The sequence below is a fragment of the Penicillium cosmopolitanum genome (genome assembly GCF_028827165.1).
Source record: "Penicillium cosmopolitanum strain IBT 29677 chromosome Unknown utg000009l:1.0-9042332.0:1.0-9050551.0, whole genome shotgun sequence".
NCBI classification, from domain to species: domain Eukaryota; kingdom Fungi; phylum Ascomycota; class Eurotiomycetes; order Eurotiales; family Aspergillaceae; genus Penicillium; species Penicillium cosmopolitanum.
In genome coordinates this window covers 2092714-2109295 of record NW_026622679.1, presented here as the reverse complement: position 1 = coordinate 2109295, position 16582 = coordinate 2092714, and the positions used below count along the sequence as shown (strand labels likewise).

Sequence of the window (16582 nt, the reverse complement as noted above, 5' to 3'; positions counted from 1 at the left end):
TCATTTATCCCACGGAGTTGAAATCTCCATCGACGGCATATGAAGTCGAACCATGGAGCAAACTGTTCTTGATATACACATTGGCTTTTTTATTCGTGACATTTCTTCTTCTCTTTTTCCTTTTCCAGTTTATCTTGGCTCAGGTATGACGCACACGAAGTTGATACCCCCGTTTTTATCTTGATTGAAGCTTGCTTGATACCGGCTCCATTGTCTGTGGGCATTTCGTCTCGTTGAGCGTTCGGTTGTTTGTTATTCCTTCTCTCTCTCTCTCTCTCTCTCTCTCTCTCTCTCTCTCTCTCTTATGTCTGTTTTCAAAGGCGTATGTATGTACACGGACTTTGGATCTTTTGATACACATAGTCGCCAGAGGGCGAGATGACAAATCAACCGTTTTGATGCAATGGTACAGAATATGATGCTCCCGCTGATACCTTCACGTAATTTACTCCGCTATCAAACTACCACAACTAGGCGTTTCGTAACCATCAACCTTGGGAACCTTTCTGTTCGATCAAAAAGCAGAAAGCACGTGGTTGAGTCTTTGGACACATCCACCACGATCGACAGCTTGACAAATAGCTAGTAAAACTCTTTCCCGGCAAAACGGAGAAAGAAGCAGCCCTTAGGAATTGGGGTTGGGGTACGCAAGTGTGTGGATTTGTGGCGAAGACACACATTGGAAGGAATGGTTGCCGGACGTTATGGAGACCCGTATAATCCGAGTCCGAAGGTAGACCCAGGTAAACCGAGCTGCGGGCCAAAATTTTCCATCACATTTTCCATCACGGAGATTTGATGAGATTGTGGCTTTGCACAGCCATCCATGAAATGGGGCTGCAAACTTCCGGGACCCACCCCGGAGCCGGTCCCAGCAACCAGGTAACGTACACAGGGCTGTTGGGATGAGTGCCACGGGTGAAGAGGATATCTAGTTCCATGCTGTTCCATGGTACATAAGGCCTTAGAGAAGTGTATATTCCTATTGGCTGGGCTCTGGGCCCGGTGGGATGGTAACTACTGGACAACAAAAAATAGTTCCGGTCTCGGTCGGTCTTGTCGGTTATGATGCTAGCCTCGTTCCGAGCGGAGCAAACCACTGTGTATGTAGTGACGATCGTGGGACTTTCTGTTAAATTTGAATTCTTCGGATTTAAACGTTGGCGTTGACTCCAAAGACCAATCCACATGTTTCATATATGTAGTGAGTAACAGTGTTCATCAGGAAAGTTTGGTGCGAGATCTTCGTTTAATGTTTCATTCCCACCATCTCTCTCGCTCTTGATCGGCATCTGGCCGTTGTTCCAACCTACATACATACATATGTATACTCTTCTCGTCTTGACTTCAATCCACTTTACTCTCATGACGTCAGGATATTGTTCCTCCCAAGATCACTTTGACCACTTCTGAATCATGACCAACCCGGAGTTACCCCTCTACTCGTACATCCCTGCCGGCCTACAGGACGGGCCAGAACGGTCTCCGTACCTGTCGATCCCGAAGTCTCATTACATTGTACATGCTCTCTGACAACCCTAACCTCTAGCTCGAGATTTAGGTAATCCACTGGATCCTGGCTACCCCTCCCTGCGACCCTGCAATCTACGAGTTCGTCACTAACTATTACTGCACCAGAATTCCTTCTCTAACTGGCTTGTCATGTAAAACCTCTCACAAATATAATTTTCTTTCTGACCTATGCTAGTCCTCGCTTACTGAAATGACATCATATATAGAGCTTTCCTTGGAAGCGGAGTCCAGCAAAATAATCTAAACTGCCAGAAAACGACCCCACCTTTTTTTTTTTTTCCCACGCGGCTCGTCCCGTTACAAAGAAAGACCACAGTTCAACGCAATTAGGGAGTACAGTAGCTAGCGCCTACCGTCTGTATATACCGTATTTCAACGCATATTCGACCTATCTTTCTTTATAGAATACTAGTCGTATTTCCGGATCCTTCGTCTGGCTGTTTACGATGGTAACCTAACACGCCCCGCTGTGACCTGCCTAAACCTAACTACGCGGGCTAGCGGTGTGATTTCAACTACCAATCCGGATGATACTCGCGGCCGTTAGGGCTAGCCTGATGTTTTTAGGCTACATCGGCAATATTTTAATAAGGTAGGTGCATAGAATATACTGGCCGTTGGCGTTGATTCAATCCACGTGCCAGTCTTCAGCCCCAAGCTTATTCCGGTGGCGCTCGACCATGGCTCCGCCGTAGGGCTGATAGCCTACTGGCAATGGTTTGTACCAGGTGGTCGGTAGGGCTGTTATTTTGAAACCAACGAACTACTCATTTACTTGAGACAGTTGAGACCGTGGTTGGAGTCGTGGCTTATAGTTTAAATGAACTTGAAGTATAGCAACTGCAATCGGAGATTCGGTTGGGTGGGTAGTTCGAGTTGTTTTATATGCCTCCATGCCTCCTTCATGTACTAACTTGTGCTAACTATGATATTCTGCAACATTGACTTAGGATTGGACATAATTGCTATCTTTACTACCATAGGCAGCTCTTTAACACCTGTGAATAAGTAGAGTCCACCTAGATACTAGGTCCCCAATAACTTCTACTTGTCCCGAGAATGAGATCCTCTGGTTCTAACTGCTACGCAGGAAGTTGGTTATCCTGCTCATCAGAATGGCAGTTTGCTTGGAGTACTAGTACTAGTAGTACTACACTAGAGCTACAACATCTGCTCCTTCCCGCTGTGCATCACAAACACAAACACAAACACAAACAAAGCACACCCCGTGATTGTCGAATTTCCAGTTCAGGAAGGCACGACCATCACCCGCGTGCCTTCCCAGGAACAACCAGGAACAACGGTTGCCTCTCCTCTGCTTCCCTCACTTGCTCATCTTCGACTCTCTCTCTCTCTTCTCTCTCTCTCTCTCTCTCTCTCTCTCTCTCTCTCTCTCTCTCTCTCTCTCGCTCGCTCGTCACTCGCTTTCATCAACCACCGTTTCACTTCCTTCGTTTCTGATCTCTGACAACCAATTCGACTTTCACTCGCTTTCAAGTCGCATCTTGCCTTCGAAATGAAGTTCACTTTGAGCACCATCATGGTGCTCTGGGCACTAATGCTCCTGGCAACGGTCTCCCTCGGCAGCATCAGTAAGTCGTTTTGTTTTACAAATTCACATGCTGCCTTTCAGGACTTCTTTACTCCTTCAAAAATGTGCCTTCCATGAGTCAAACATCTAATACGGTCCATAGCAGATCTGGAGGCTCTCCAAGAGCTTCACCGGCGAGATGCGCTTGGCCGGCGAGCTGTTATGGCCTACCCGATCATTCCTGCTCCCGACCCCATCATCGGCGCTGGTTCTAGTCTCACAACCGTGTCAGTTGTCACCACCCTTCCCGGCGATGAGCCGAGTGGTCCTACCACCATTGTTGCCACCGTGACCGACACTGAATGCCCAGAGAGCACGATTCTCACCAAGACTCTTGTCACCGTGACCAAGTGCCATGGGAGTGCTGGCTGCACTGGCCTGGTTCCCGGAGCTCAGACTACTAGTTCCAGCGTGGCTGAAGAGTTCACCACCAGGACTGTCACCCAGACCACATGCCCGCACGTTGGCCCATGCACTACGAAGCTCACCACCTTCGTTACTTCCCCTGGAAATCTCGGCACTGGTACAGCTGTAGTGCCCGTTCCAACTGGCGGCCATTACTCCAACACCACTGAGATTGTTGTGACAGCTTCGCCAACCAACAATCCGGGTGGCTCCCACAGCAAGAGCCCTACCGGTCCCACCACTGTTGCCACTTCTCCCCCTAAGTTCAATGGTGCCCAGCGTCAACAGGCTATTGTGAACCAGCTCATTGTGGTGGCATTTTTCATGGTGCTCCTCTTCGAAATCATGTGAGGTTAACGCCTCGTCTGCCCTTCATCGGGTGCCTGGCCTGGGTAGTGCCAGCGGATTGCGTCCGGAATTACTACCTAAAAATGGGGAGGCCATTGTGCTTCGTTCTAAGTGTTCGAGAATAATAGGGTTGAACCATCATGTTTAATAGTATCTCACAGGATAGGTTCATCAGGCTGCGCACCGAACACTTTTTCTTCTGCTATTTCCTTTTGTTATTTCCTTCTATTATTTCCTTCTGTTATCTCCTTTCGTTGATCATTCTATTCTATTCTTAGCGCCTACTAGGGGCAAAATCGAATCAACGTTATCATCCATATTTGCTTTTATGTAGGTATTCTAAATGTTAGGTTTCCATTTGCCTCAAAAGATGTGAGATCACTGTTGGTGATCAGCCCAAGAAGCATTTGTCTCGTCTCACTCCTCTTGCCACCCTGTATCCTCCTGCTGCCCCGGGGAATTTTTGGTCCGATCAGCTTGCTTTCTCCATAGAAGAGCCAAGTAATCCGACGTCGTCGCCTCTTCAATCGACTTGTCCTCACGCACTTTTAGAAATCTTGGAAAACGGAGACTCAGCCCGCGCTCCTCGCTCGCCAGCCCAATAGCCGCAGGGTATGTCGGACTTAGCGTAATATCTGCAAAGGCCATCTCCCAAACCTCCTGTGGCTCAAACCAGATATCCGGTTCACCGTAGTATTGCACCCAGCTAGGGCGCGAAATGACATTTGCACTGCCTGCGACATATTTATCTTTATTTGCCTGATAGAACTTGTCTGTGAACCCGGACATGCATTTGGTGACGGCTTCCAAGACTCCCGACTCCGGGTTTCGGACTGCGAGAAGAATCGGGGACCACCATTTTGCTTTGCGGCCTTGGCCGTGCCATCCGGCGACGGGGATGAGGTCGAGAGTTTCGGAGGAGGTGCTGTAATCCTTTTTGACTTTGAGCCATGACTCGAGGCGTTTATCCGGCTCATATGTAGACAGGAGGGCTTTGCGCCGGTTACTTTTCTCCTTTATCGGCTTGGCGGATTCAGAGGGCTCCGTTTGTCGATCGATGTTGCCGGGAAGATCCTTGACGTCGGTGGCCTGAGTAGACTCTTTTAGGTCGTTGATCTTGATCGTGTTATCGAGGACTTTGACCATTATACCCTCGCATTTTGTGTCGGTTGCGCTCTTGAAGAACTCCAGTACAGTTTCCGAGTCTGCGGACGTAGCATCGATGCTCTTGACCCACGTAAATCTGTTGGGGATTTCGACAAAAAGACTGCGGAGTAGCCCACGGCGTTCGCGGAATGGTCGGTCCAAAAGAGGTTCCCCATTAAGGTACATTAGATCGAACGAAAATAGGCACACATCAACTGTGATTGCTCCGATTTCGACGTTCTTTTTTGCTCGGTTTGTAAGCGTCTGGAACGGTTGTAGATCGCCCGTTGCCTGGTCCACGGCCACCACTTCCCCTTCTAGGATAAAACTTGACACTCCTTCACCGCGGATCTGTGGGACCAGCGAAACAAGATCAGGATATTTCTCTGTCATAAGCTCAAGATGGCGAGAGAATATGGAGACCTTCCCCTTTTCGTCACAATGTACTTGAGCCCGTTGACCGTCGTACTTGTACTCGCAGCTAAAGTCCCTCCCTTGAAGCTTCGTTAACATATCCGAAAGATCGCGGGTGATGCTACCCAGCATAGGCCTTAGAGGAATATGTAATGCAAGACCACATCGAATGAGAAGTTCCTCGGTGACGCCAATATCCAGCAAACAAGGCACAAGATCATTATAATTAGGATGTCGGGCATATGACGCCTTGACAATTTCCTCGGCGTTGCTGTACATCTCGGCGAGCTCGTCTTTTTTCAAACGTGCAAGTTCTTGCTGAGATCGAACCTCAAAATCCGCCCCAGTTGGTTTGGAATAAAGAAAAGCACGAGCCAATGCAATAAGCATTGTCGTCTTTACAGCGCCGATTCGCAAATTTTGAACGAGAGTACGAACAATATAACGGCTCTCTTCGGCACCGCGTGTATCCTGCAAGAGCTTTTCAACAATACGCTGCTTCATTTCCTGGCTACCAGTTCCCTTGCTTGTCGCAATTTTGAGCAGTGATTGATATACGCCCTTGATTTTCAGCGGCTTTGGCTTGACCAAAGTGAACGCCTGGCGCTTCTTGGCCTCAAAGGCGACATCTCCAGCATCCCCGTGTTTATCATAAAGCGTCTTCAATCCTTGATTATCAAGGCCATATATCTTCTTCAGAGCTTTGGAGATGGACGATCCACCGAGTCCCAGCTCTAGCTCATCGAAAGGTGGTGAGATCGAGTTGGTCGACAACCAAACTGCAGGCAACAGACTGGAAGGGTCCGCCTCGATGAGGAGCCTTAGGAAATTTACCAGTGTATCAACTATTTTGATTCGACTGGTAGTCGCATTTGCGAGAACAAAGGCCCTCGTCAACAAGGCGTAGGAAGCATCGCCACCCTGGCTAGTCCAATGCGCTCGTAATTCGGCCACATACTTGGCCGTGTCAAATGTTTGTGGATTTTGGTCGAGAGGTGTTGTAAGGGACACCGAGTCCTCTGTGCCCGCAGAGGACTGTAGGGATAGTGTATTCTTCTTGGGCATTAGCGAAGATGTTGTAGCAGCAGTAAATGTGATGTCCGTGGGGATTGAAGGCGCCGGTGTAGATGCGGATGCCTCTAATTCTGTTGAGGTGGGTTCATCGCCGTCCGCAGCTACCGAAGAGGAATTCCCCTCCTGATTCCATTCTTCTTGGAGTTTGCGTGCTAATGCTTCATCTGAGAGTGTCTGCTCAGTCTCCTCCGGCTGAGGTTCTGACTGTTTGGGCTGTTGGGCTGCTGGCCCCTTGAAGAAGGACTCGATGCTCCTTGTTTTCTGTGGTGATGTATCAACGCCACTTCGCTTGCGCTTCTTGACCGGACTGGACATTGCTTTTTTTTATTGCAGTAAGAAGTAAAGCGCAAAAGCGCCAAAAGAGAGCGGCGGCTTGTTGCCACTGGGAGAAGCACAAGCACGCGGGTACGTCAGAGCGGAAAAGCGGAGATCGCGCAGACCTGGCCTGGACTGGACTGGACCACCTTGCGACTCCCCGCTACCTTCACCCTTCAACAATGGCACCCTCCACATCGCTCTCGTCGCATGAGCGAACCCGAGTGGAGGACTATCTAAATGACAAGATTCAAGTCACGCCTGACCTTGATAGTCTCGACTCCCTCCTCTCCAACCTCCGCGCTCAGCAGGAGCTTCAACGAAAGCAGGTACTGCTTCCCCTCCTCTATTCTCAATACCACAACTCTATCACTGGCCTCAGACATGCAAGCTGACATATTATCAATTAGCTAGCAGAGGCACAGGAAGCTCTATCGAACGCGACGAAGGCGTCCATTGACCATGCTGAAGCTACTCGCAAACGCGCCGAGACATTTGCGGAGGAACAGGCGGACATCGACCGGCGCTTGAAGGCCATTACGCAATCCGAAACCAGCGATGAAGCAGTGCATCGACTAGAGAAAAGCATGGAGAGGTTCCAACGCCTGGAGTTATCTAAGGGATACGTGGAGCTACTAAGGGAGGCAGAAGAGCTGAGGTAGGCATACATCGAATTGTGGGATGATTCAACAAGGTGGGCTAACGGTTTTCAAATAGCAAGGAAGCCCTCGCCAGCATCTCCTCCGAGCCTCGCACCGCGCTGAAGCCATATGCCCAACTCCGCAATCTCGTGTCTTCGCTGAAAGAAGCCCAACCCGCCGCTGAGGGAGCTGCGCCCCACCTTATCGACTATACCGAGAAACTCGCGTGTGCATTGAGACAACAACTGAAGAAGTTTTTCAGCGATCGACTACAAAAGTCACTTGAATCTATGAAATGGCCAACCCGGGAACTGAATATCACCGATTCATTGCTAGATCAGTGGAGGCAGGATGTTGAGTTACTGATTGATTTACAAACTCCGTATGTTGTTAAAATACTCACCGTCCCCGAACTCTCGGCTAACCAAAAATATAGCGAGCTACCAGGCCGAGATGCGTTAGCACCTGGTTCCACTATTCAGCCTCCAGTCCTCTTCCCATTGGAAGTGATGGTGCATCCACTTGAGCTCCGATTCAAATATCACTTTAGCGGCGACAAGCCGACCAACAGGCTTGACAAGGTATCTATTTTCTATATTCCGTGAGCTTAGAACATGCACGTGAACTGATGCACCTCTAGCCTGAATATTTCCTGTCCCACGTCATGGATCTAATAAGTCAATTCGGAGGCTACTTCACATCATATCTCCAGCCTATACTTGACGAAAAAGCCCAGGCTGCGGGTCAATGTTTTGAGTGGAATTTTTATAATGCACTGCATGCTTTTATTAACGCCCTTCTGCCCATGCTGAGGCAAAAAATCGATTCATTTCTTCCTCAGATCGCAGACCACCCCCAGTTACTGAGCCACTTCATCCACGAGCTCATGAATTTTGACAACGACATTCGTGAGACTTGGAATTACCTACCAGATCCCTACCAAGAAGGATATTGGAGGGGGCTGACCTCGGAGGTTCTGACAAAGCAGGGCTGGTACGATCGTTGGCTTCAAGTCGAGAAAGAATTCGCATTAGCTCGATACAAAGACATTATCGATAATCCTGATAGTGGGCATATCGACTATGACGGCATCGAGCTCACCGCGACTAAGCCGACTAAGGCTGCAATCCGTGTAAACGATCTTCTGGAAACTATCACTGAACGTTATCAACCTTTGACTTCGTTCAGTCAGAAACTCCGATTCTTGATTGACATTCAAATCACCATTTTCGATCAATTTCATGAGCGTCTCCACTCCGCTTTGGAGGCATACCTTGCCATGACATCTACAATCGGCCGCACAGTGCAGGGTGCTGATGGCCAAGCCAGCGTGGAAGGTGTTGCAGGCCTTGAGCGACTCTGCAGAGTCTTCGGCAGTGCCGAATACCTTGAAAGAAAAATGGAAGACTGGAGCAACGATGTTTTCTTTGTTGAGTTATGGTCCGAGTTACAAGAACGGGTTCGCCAAAATCGCGACGGTGGTAAGAATGTCGCTGGCAACATGTCCATTGCGGAAGTGGCATCTCGTACCTCTCCAGCCGTGGCGACCAACGATGCAACCAGTGAGCAGTCCTCATCTGATGGTGCTCTCTTTGATGAAACCGCCTCTGCCTACCGCCGTCTTCGATTGCGATCTGAATCCATCATCATCTCGACGTTGACTTCGAATGTAACGACTGCTTTGAAACCTTACTCTCGTGTATCGACCTGGGCAACTATTTCCACACCCTCCACCGGTGCTTCATCATCTCCGCTCTCCCTAACATCTGACCTGGCACATGCAATCCGCACCCTGTCCACCCAGGTCTCCTTTCTCTCTCGTGCACTTGGTGTTGCTTCTCTTCGCCGGGTTTCCCGCCAGCTTCTCCTTTCCATACAGACTTACATCTGGGATAATGTACTGATGAGAAATGCGTTTTCTGCCACGGGTGCGGCACAGCTGTTCAGTGATGTGGACCATATCTGCAATGTGATTGACACCTCCCTTGGTGTAGCCGGTCATGCTGGGGGTGCTATACAGATTGTGAAGAAGTTGAATGATGGCCTGCGTCTCCTCCAACTGGATGCATCGCCAGCTGAAGATGGCACCGATGATGCAGAATCGACTCCGGGATTGTGGGACGTGGAAAAGAGGTTATTTAAGGACAACGAGAGCGCCCGGACTGCGCTTGTCGAGCTAGAGGTCGATGGGCTGACGGAGGCCGAAGCTCGGTCGGTGCTGGAGCGCAGAGTTGAGATCGGAAACTAGGAGGAAGACTAAAGGCTCTAGAGACAACCCCGATCATTTTGTATTCAATAATATCCATATATGCGTCTAATCCGTTGTATGTAACTAAAAATATGTACAAACCCCATCTTTGAGGCATTTTTCAAGTGTGGTGAACAACAGGCCCATGTCCATGTTCAACCAGTCGCTTCAGAGGAACAACTGGCGTAGTCACCTTCAAGGACTCGACAATACCTTGCCCAACTTCCTCAATGGCACGTACGAGAGACTCCACCGTCTCTTTGCTGGTGGTGACATTGACGACGCATCGGAAGAACTTGCCACTTCCAACAGCATTCTCGTCCCCACTAGGAGGCGCGAAATCCACCATGAAGCCCTTGGGGACAATGGCGTGTGTAATCTGCTCGGTGACCTTACTGTTATTCTTGCCCCGCAGCTCTTCGTTCGAAACGATGTCTGATTCCCGCGAGTATACGAACTTCTTGCCAGGAGCATAGTAGAAACAAACTTGCAAGCACGGCGGCGCATTCTCGCTGACGAGAATGAAGTTCGGGTTCTTCGAGACAAGGTTTGCCAGGTGAGCGGCAATATCGCAAGCAGTATCAATTTGCTGCTCATAGCCTTCGGATCCGTAGTATGTCCAGCCCAGGAATAGCTTCAAAGAATCGGCACGACGACCACACTGCAAAGTTAGGTCTGCCAAGTCCCAGACTTCGGGGGAGTCCACATCTAATTCCGCGTCGTGCCCATTCCCATTTGCGGTGGCTTCGGTATCCGCATTGTGGAAGAGGTATCCCGCGGGAAGCGTGTTTGCTTTATGAAACTGGCGCATATCGGATGCCAGAAGGAACGAACATGTCACCGGAACTCCGAGCATTTTGTGTGGGTTGATCGCAATACTGTTTGCTTTCTCGGAGCCAGCCAGCTTATACCTCTGTCGCTGTGAGAAAACAAACGAGCCACCCCAAGACCCGTCAATATGGAACCATAAGTTATACTTTTGACAGATTGCTGCAATTTCCTCAAATGGATCAAAAGAACCCATTACTGTCGTTCCAGCTGTTGCATTCACATAGAATGGGGTTCGTCCCTCACTTTGAGCCTTCTGAACCAGCTTCTCCAATTCTGCAGGAATCATGCGGCCATACTTGTCGATCGGCACAGCCCAGACAGCTCGGCTTCCAAATCCAAGCATCTGTGCGGCCTTCTCCACACTGTAATGGCCATGGGCGCTGGTGAACAGCACGAACTTGTAACCGCCGTTACCGTCCTCCTTGGTGCTAGGATAGAGATTGTTGCGTGCAATAACGATGGATGTAGTATTAGAAGCCGAGCCACCCTGCACCGAGATTCCACCAGCGCGTGGTCCGTTCAATCCGAAAAGAGTCGCGAGTCGCTGACTGGTATATTTCTCGACGACCGTCAGCGCGGGCGAGACTTGGTAAACATGGACATTGGTATTCAAGGCGGCAAGAATCAATTCTGCTGCCACACCGGGGGGCATTTGTCGAGGCATATAGCTTGTCCAAAAATCCCTGGTGCCAGGTGTTGACCGAGTATTTCAGGACCTTCTGCAACACTTCGATCAGACCGTCTTGCTGTCGACCTTTTTCTGGGATCTCGAGTTGAAGGATATCTCGGAGCTCCTCAGGCTTTCGATAGTCAACCAGAGATGCTCCATATGAGTGCCCGTTTGCACCGTTCGTACCATTGGTGCCATTGGTGCCGTTGGTACCAATTTTTTGCGGGATGACTGTCGGCTCGTCGGCAGCTCGGATAAAGGGAATGAGGAGATCTTCGACGGCTTTCAAGAGCTGTAGGGCGAGAAAATGTTAGCTTTCATTGCTGCTCTGGTGTGATTAACCCATCAATTCCATGCCCAGGGCCTGGTGACTCACATTTTGCACCTCATCGGCGCGGCTTGATGACGGGATCTCCGACATCTAGGCAATCCGTCGCAGTGGCTAGACTCTGAAAGCGTGATATATACAGTGAAACACAGATCCACGAGAGGTTATAATTAACAGCGAACGAGGAAGATAGTTATAGAGAAGGTGAGAAGAGATAGTGTGCCTGTCCCGGCAAAGGGAAAAAAAAGGTTCTCGATGCGCCGATGTCGCCGGAGATGGCGACAGTCTCCGGGTGCCTGACATCATCAGATCGGCCCGCACGAGAACGAATGGGCATGAATGGGCATGGATGGGCAGGTCTATTGGGACATAGCTGTCTATGAGTTCACTGGATTGTAACTTCTTCTCCGTCCAAGTATTCCAGTGCATCTCATTGGGAATGGAGGGGCATCCCATCGCTTTCCCATGCCCCGCGGCAATGGAATCTTATCGGGATCTATATCCCACTACCCTAGGGTACCTTAGGTACCCTTAAGGTGAGGCCTACATGGTAACTACACCATTGTACATCGGTAATATCGAATGGTCTTGGTGTTCGGCACATGAAACATTTTAATCTATTCGTACATGAACTTTTTTTTTGGAGCCAAGATCTATCGGGATAAGGCTGGCCAATTGGGGCTCGAGGCGCAGAGACCTGTGCCCTGCTGCATGCAGCCACTCCGACGTGCAGGCTGCTAAATCGCATCAAATGTGGTATTGTATAATTCATCAAATGGGTATGTGCTTCGCTCACTGAGCAGCTGCAGCTGCAGCTGCAGCTTCGGCCTGCTTGGCTGCAAATCGCTCGGCCGCTAACTCGATTTTCGATTTAGGTCGGACTCCGGTGTCGTCACCCTCGGGTTGTTGCTCAATCCCCTTGGCTCGGGCTTTCCATTCACCTCGTCGACGGTTGTGGAGATCCATTGACCAGTTGCGCCACACAGCTCGACCCAGGAAGGAGTCGCGGAGAGTCATTTCATTCTGTGCCAACTCCTGAGCCAGTCGCTCCTTGACGAAGAAAATATCCTTCGTGGCCGACCAGAGGGAGTCCACCACATGAGATCCGCTGCTGTGAAGAGAAAGCTCGACCATATGGCCCTGGAAGCGAGTGGTGAACTGTCGGCGGAACTGCTGTGTGGATGTCGGGAGGGTCAAGGCTTGTTGGAGAACACGAGAGGAAGTAGGTTCTTTGGCAAGTCTGAGAACAGAATCGGAGGGTTGCGCAAGGAGACTAGAGTATACAAGATCCCCAAGTGGACCAGGAACTGTCAACATAGCTTGCGCCAGAAGAGATCCATGAAGCTTCTCTGCGGATGCGACAGAGTTTTTGCCCGACCTCTTCCTCGCTCCTCGCTCCTCATTATCTGCGTCCTCCATAGCCTGATCTTCGGGGCTTTCTTCGGCTGTCTCGTCGAGTCGGAGCATCTGTCGGAGTCGGGTAGCAGGATCCTTCTCGTAGGCCTCCTCGAGTGCCTTTGCAAATGGCTTGGTATCAACATTCCGAATAACACATCGCTCGATCAATACCCGTGGTACAATGAGACGTGTTCTCTCGATAAGTCCTGGGACCTCTGGAATGATGCGCTCCATTGCGTCTTGCAGATCATCCTTTCCAAGTCGCTCCAGTGTCCGAAGAACGACGTAACCCGCAGTGGTGTTTCGGGAAAGCGATCCAATGCGCTCAGAGATATTGTTCTTGTAAAGGTTCTTGAAGACCTTACCTGGCATATGACGCACCATGGTCTCGACCAAACGCGAGCCGACGGGGTCGTACAGCAAACCTCGAATGAAAGTTGCAGTTTCCGTTCCCTCTTCGAAGGACTCGTCAGGGACGAGTCGTCGCAGAATAGAATTGGGATCCTTGGCGCTGGATTTTCCGAAGTGGGAGAGCTCCAGGAATAGAAGGACCTGCAGAACTGGATTGCCAACAGGGTGGCTAGCTAGAGCTCTCAAGTAAATGTTATCCAGACCAGCAACCATGTCATTCATGATCTTCTTCAATGCAGGCGCAAACGAGTCTGGGACACTTCGCTTCTTGGTAGAAGACTTCTCCTCCTGAGAACCGGCTCCAGGAAGGCCCAGTCTTTCCTTCTTGCGGCTCGCGACAACCGAATCATTTGACACGACATCCACGGGCTCGCCCGCAAGGACAAGCAAAAGCACACGGATGGTATGCGACGCAAATCGCTCTGTCAAGAGATATCCCCAGTTGTTCTTCAATTCCTCAATGACGGTCATGAACATATCGGCAAGAGAAAGTTCAGGCTCGGTATCTTCGTCGTCGTTGTCCTCATCCTCGGTTGATCGTTTATTTTGAGGATTTGGTGTCTTCGCCATGACAGCAGGGGCGGCGTGAATAAAAAGGGTTTCACAGCAGTGACTGGCAAATCGGTGCTGTACAAGATGCAGGAAATGGCCGATGAATTTGCTGAAAATCCGTCGGATTTGCCGAGTATCTGACATCGAGATCAATTTCTCCATGAGCCTCGAGCAGCCTTGACTGCAGGCAATCTTCAATTCCTTTCCATTGGCCTCTTGGTATACACTTTCGATGAACAGGTTCTTCTCTTCGGCGTCGGCGAATTGGTTCGCTTCAAGCATTTCACTGGCACGCGAGAAATATTCCGCCTCCTCGGTGTCGAGCAGACCAAAGAACACATCACCCGAATCCTCACGACCTGCATCTTCTTGTTGATCCTCAGTATCGAAAGGAATGTAATCGGCGTTCTCGTTGTAGGCGTCGGAGGTCTCGATCACATCGGCGTCGGTATCGGCGTCGGTAGTCGGCTTCATGCGCTTGGCTGAGGGAGCCTCGAGGGTCTCGTCATAGTCACGCTTCGCCTCTTCTTTCTGAGCCTTTTTCTCGGCCCGTCGGCCTCTCTTTTGATTTTCGCGAGGCATGACGATGGTGTTCGTAAAAAAAGAGCTCGGCCGGCAGGAAATTTTTTGGATAAGCAGTGGTCCAAGCGTATCCAGCAGACACACCGCCTATGTTTTTGCCGCACTCAGATAAGCATAGTAGTACTATGAAGAGCTGCAGCTGCAGCAGCTACCATGTAGAAATATTGATCGTGGAATCCAGATGGTTGGTCAAATTAAAATATACATAATACATTTAGTTACACAGATATCATACAATTTCTTTCACCGACCATTGCTTATACCGCTGAGTAGATGGCCGAGACATGCCGGCCACATTCGACGCGCTGTTCCATACTCACATTTCTCTTGCCAACCTTGCCCTTGTGTCGTGGCATGATTTGCAGTCTTGCCTCGGGCTCGGGAGTCTTGGAAGACTCTGAGGGTGCCTTGATATACGCCGGTCTAGCGAGGTTTGCTCGCTTTCCAGTTCCCAATTGGAAGTTTTCATTGCCTCCCCACCAGAAGGCTTCGTAGCCCCAGTCACTTGATTTATCCAGGGCATCTGTGTTTTTCGCGCTGAGGTTCGTCTTATTATTCAACAATGCGGCGACGTGGGTGGTGCCGACAGACATGGTACGAAGCCGGATCGGGAGCATCTGCTTCGTCTTCTCATCATACTCGCCCAGACCACTCAAATCTTTCACCTTGATGGGAGAGTCTTGCAGATGAATCCATTTGCCGGCACCAAGTGTGCCCCACACTCCTCGACCACAGGACCATGTGTCGGCGGTGATTCTTCCCAGATCGCGGACCTTGGTGGTATCTTCCTCTGGACCTAGAATTCGCTTGGAATCAACGGTAAAGAATGTGTTTGCTCCGCCGGCGGCTATGCTAGTGACCTTTGGTGAATAGATACTTAGACGATATAGCTTCTTCAAAGGGAGAGCGGAAGGTGTGTCGTTGAAAGGATGTTCCGGCAGAAATTCCACGCCAAGCTGCCCAAAGGAATTATCACCCCAAGCAAACAGCCTTCCGTCATTACTCAGCGCCAGCGAATGATAATCTCCTGATGCAATTTGGGTGATCTTAGAACCCTTGAGGCTTGTGACTTCGTGACAAGTATCCACAGGCCCGCTTGGTCGTGTGATGAAGGATAGCCCAGGTACACCAAGTTGGCCGAGTGATGGATAGTGTTCTGTGGATGCAGCTGCAGTAAAAACACGACCAGAGCTGGTAAGTAGAACAACATGCTCCAGGCCACCTCGGATCAAGGTAACACTCTCTCCAAGCTTCAATGACGGTCTGAGAACACGATAGCTCAATGTGGACTGGCGACCCCAGAACGGCATCCAGGAGCTCTCCCGTAATTTCGGCCCATTGCCTTGGTCGTGTTTGGAGATGGGCAGAGAATAAATGGTTCCATTCGAAGATAATGCGACGATACGGCTTTCGGAAAGTGCAAGTGATGTCAAATTCTTGCCGATCAGGGTCTTTGTCGGCTTATACTCAGTCTCTGAATATCCCTTACCCCACTGAACCAGGTCTCCATTCTCCGTGATTGCGGCGCCGGACTTCTCATCAATTTTGAAATCCCGCAGAACTTGGCCATTAAAATACTTGAAGCGCCGGGGTATTTTGACATCAGAATCCTTAGATTCTGGCGCAACGACCTTGTGAGCGTTAGAGCCCCATGTATAGACCCCGGGGCTCTTCAAGCTTCGCTTTTCCTGAATAAAGTCGGCACGAAGGTCGTTCACATCAATGACTTCCTTTTTCACCTCCTTCTGGCGCTCGATCCAAGCCTCCCAGTCACCATTCATATATGTATAACCAAGATAGGTTGCAGTTCCAGCCAGTGCGAATCCGAAGGAGTTACGAAACCAATGCGACGATACGTTCGATTTCGATTTACCGCTTGCGAAACGGCGCCAGGGCGTATTGAGAGTGGGACGAGAAGCGGCGCTGGGAAGACTGGCGAGACGAGCCAGCTGAGTCGCAGGCCGTCGCACTTGAGTGATCATCATGTTCGTTGTTGTTGTTTTTCAATCTCGTTTAGGGCATGCCTGGGAGACTTCGCAACAAACTGGGCGAGTCGACGGCCAAACTAGCTGGGGAAGCTTTGCGTCAGATGATG

The 16582-nt window shown here is 50.0% G+C and overlaps 6 protein-coding genes across 6 annotated transcripts; 1 reads left to right on the top strand and 5 right to left on the bottom strand.

The window, feature by feature from the left end:
• Nucleotides 1-3352: 3352 nt before the first annotated feature.
• Nucleotides 3353-3973, bottom strand: N7509_008887 (uncharacterized protein; the record flags this gene model as incomplete). Its single annotated transcript, XM_056633524.1, has 2 exons — nucleotides 3353-3894; nucleotides 3952-3973. 2 exons carry the CDS (start codon nucleotides 3971-3973, stop codon nucleotides 3353-3355), a joined length of 564 nt encoding a protein of 187 aa, XP_056484144.1.
• A 321-nt stretch (nucleotides 3974-4294) lies between these two features.
• Nucleotides 4295-6826, bottom strand: N7509_008886 (putative DNA ligase I; the record flags this gene model as incomplete). The annotated part of the gene is made up of 1 exon (XM_056633523.1): nucleotides 4295-6826. The coding sequence occupies one exon, from the start codon at nucleotides 6824-6826 to the stop codon at nucleotides 4295-4297; it is 2532 nt and encodes an 843-aa protein (XP_056484143.1).
• A 20-nt stretch (nucleotides 6827-6846) lies between these two features.
• On the top strand, nucleotides 6847-9715 carry N7509_008885 (RINT-1 family protein; the record flags this gene model as incomplete). The annotated part of the gene is made up of 4 exons (XM_056633522.1): nucleotides 6847-7155; nucleotides 7237-7484; nucleotides 7544-8048; nucleotides 8108-9715. Coding segments are annotated over 4 exons (2670 nt in total), but the record flags the coding sequence as incomplete, so codon positions are not given.
• Nucleotides 9716-9836: 121 nt separating this feature from the next.
• Nucleotides 9837-11637, bottom strand: N7509_008884 (pyridoxal phosphate-dependent decarboxylase family protein; the record flags this gene model as incomplete). The annotated part of the gene is made up of 3 exons (XM_056633521.1): nucleotides 9837-11131; nucleotides 11187-11508; nucleotides 11593-11637. 3 exons carry the CDS (start codon nucleotides 11635-11637, stop codon nucleotides 9837-9839), a joined length of 1662 nt encoding a protein of 553 aa, XP_056484141.1.
• Nucleotides 11638-12336: 699 nt separating this feature from the next.
• nop9 (RNA-binding RNA processing protein NOP9) lies at nucleotides 12337-14487 on the bottom strand (the record flags this gene model as incomplete). Its single annotated transcript, XM_056633520.1, has 1 exon — nucleotides 12337-14487. The coding sequence occupies one exon, from the start codon at nucleotides 14485-14487 to the stop codon at nucleotides 12337-12339; it is 2151 nt and encodes a 716-aa protein (XP_056484140.1).
• Nucleotides 14488-14744: 257 nt separating this feature from the next.
• On the bottom strand, nucleotides 14745-16472 carry N7509_008882 (uncharacterized protein; the record flags this gene model as incomplete). The annotated part of the gene is made up of 1 exon (XM_056633519.1): nucleotides 14745-16472. The coding sequence occupies one exon, from the start codon at nucleotides 16470-16472 to the stop codon at nucleotides 14745-14747; it is 1728 nt and encodes a 575-aa protein (XP_056484139.1).
• Between the last annotated feature and the right edge of the window lie 110 nt (nucleotides 16473-16582).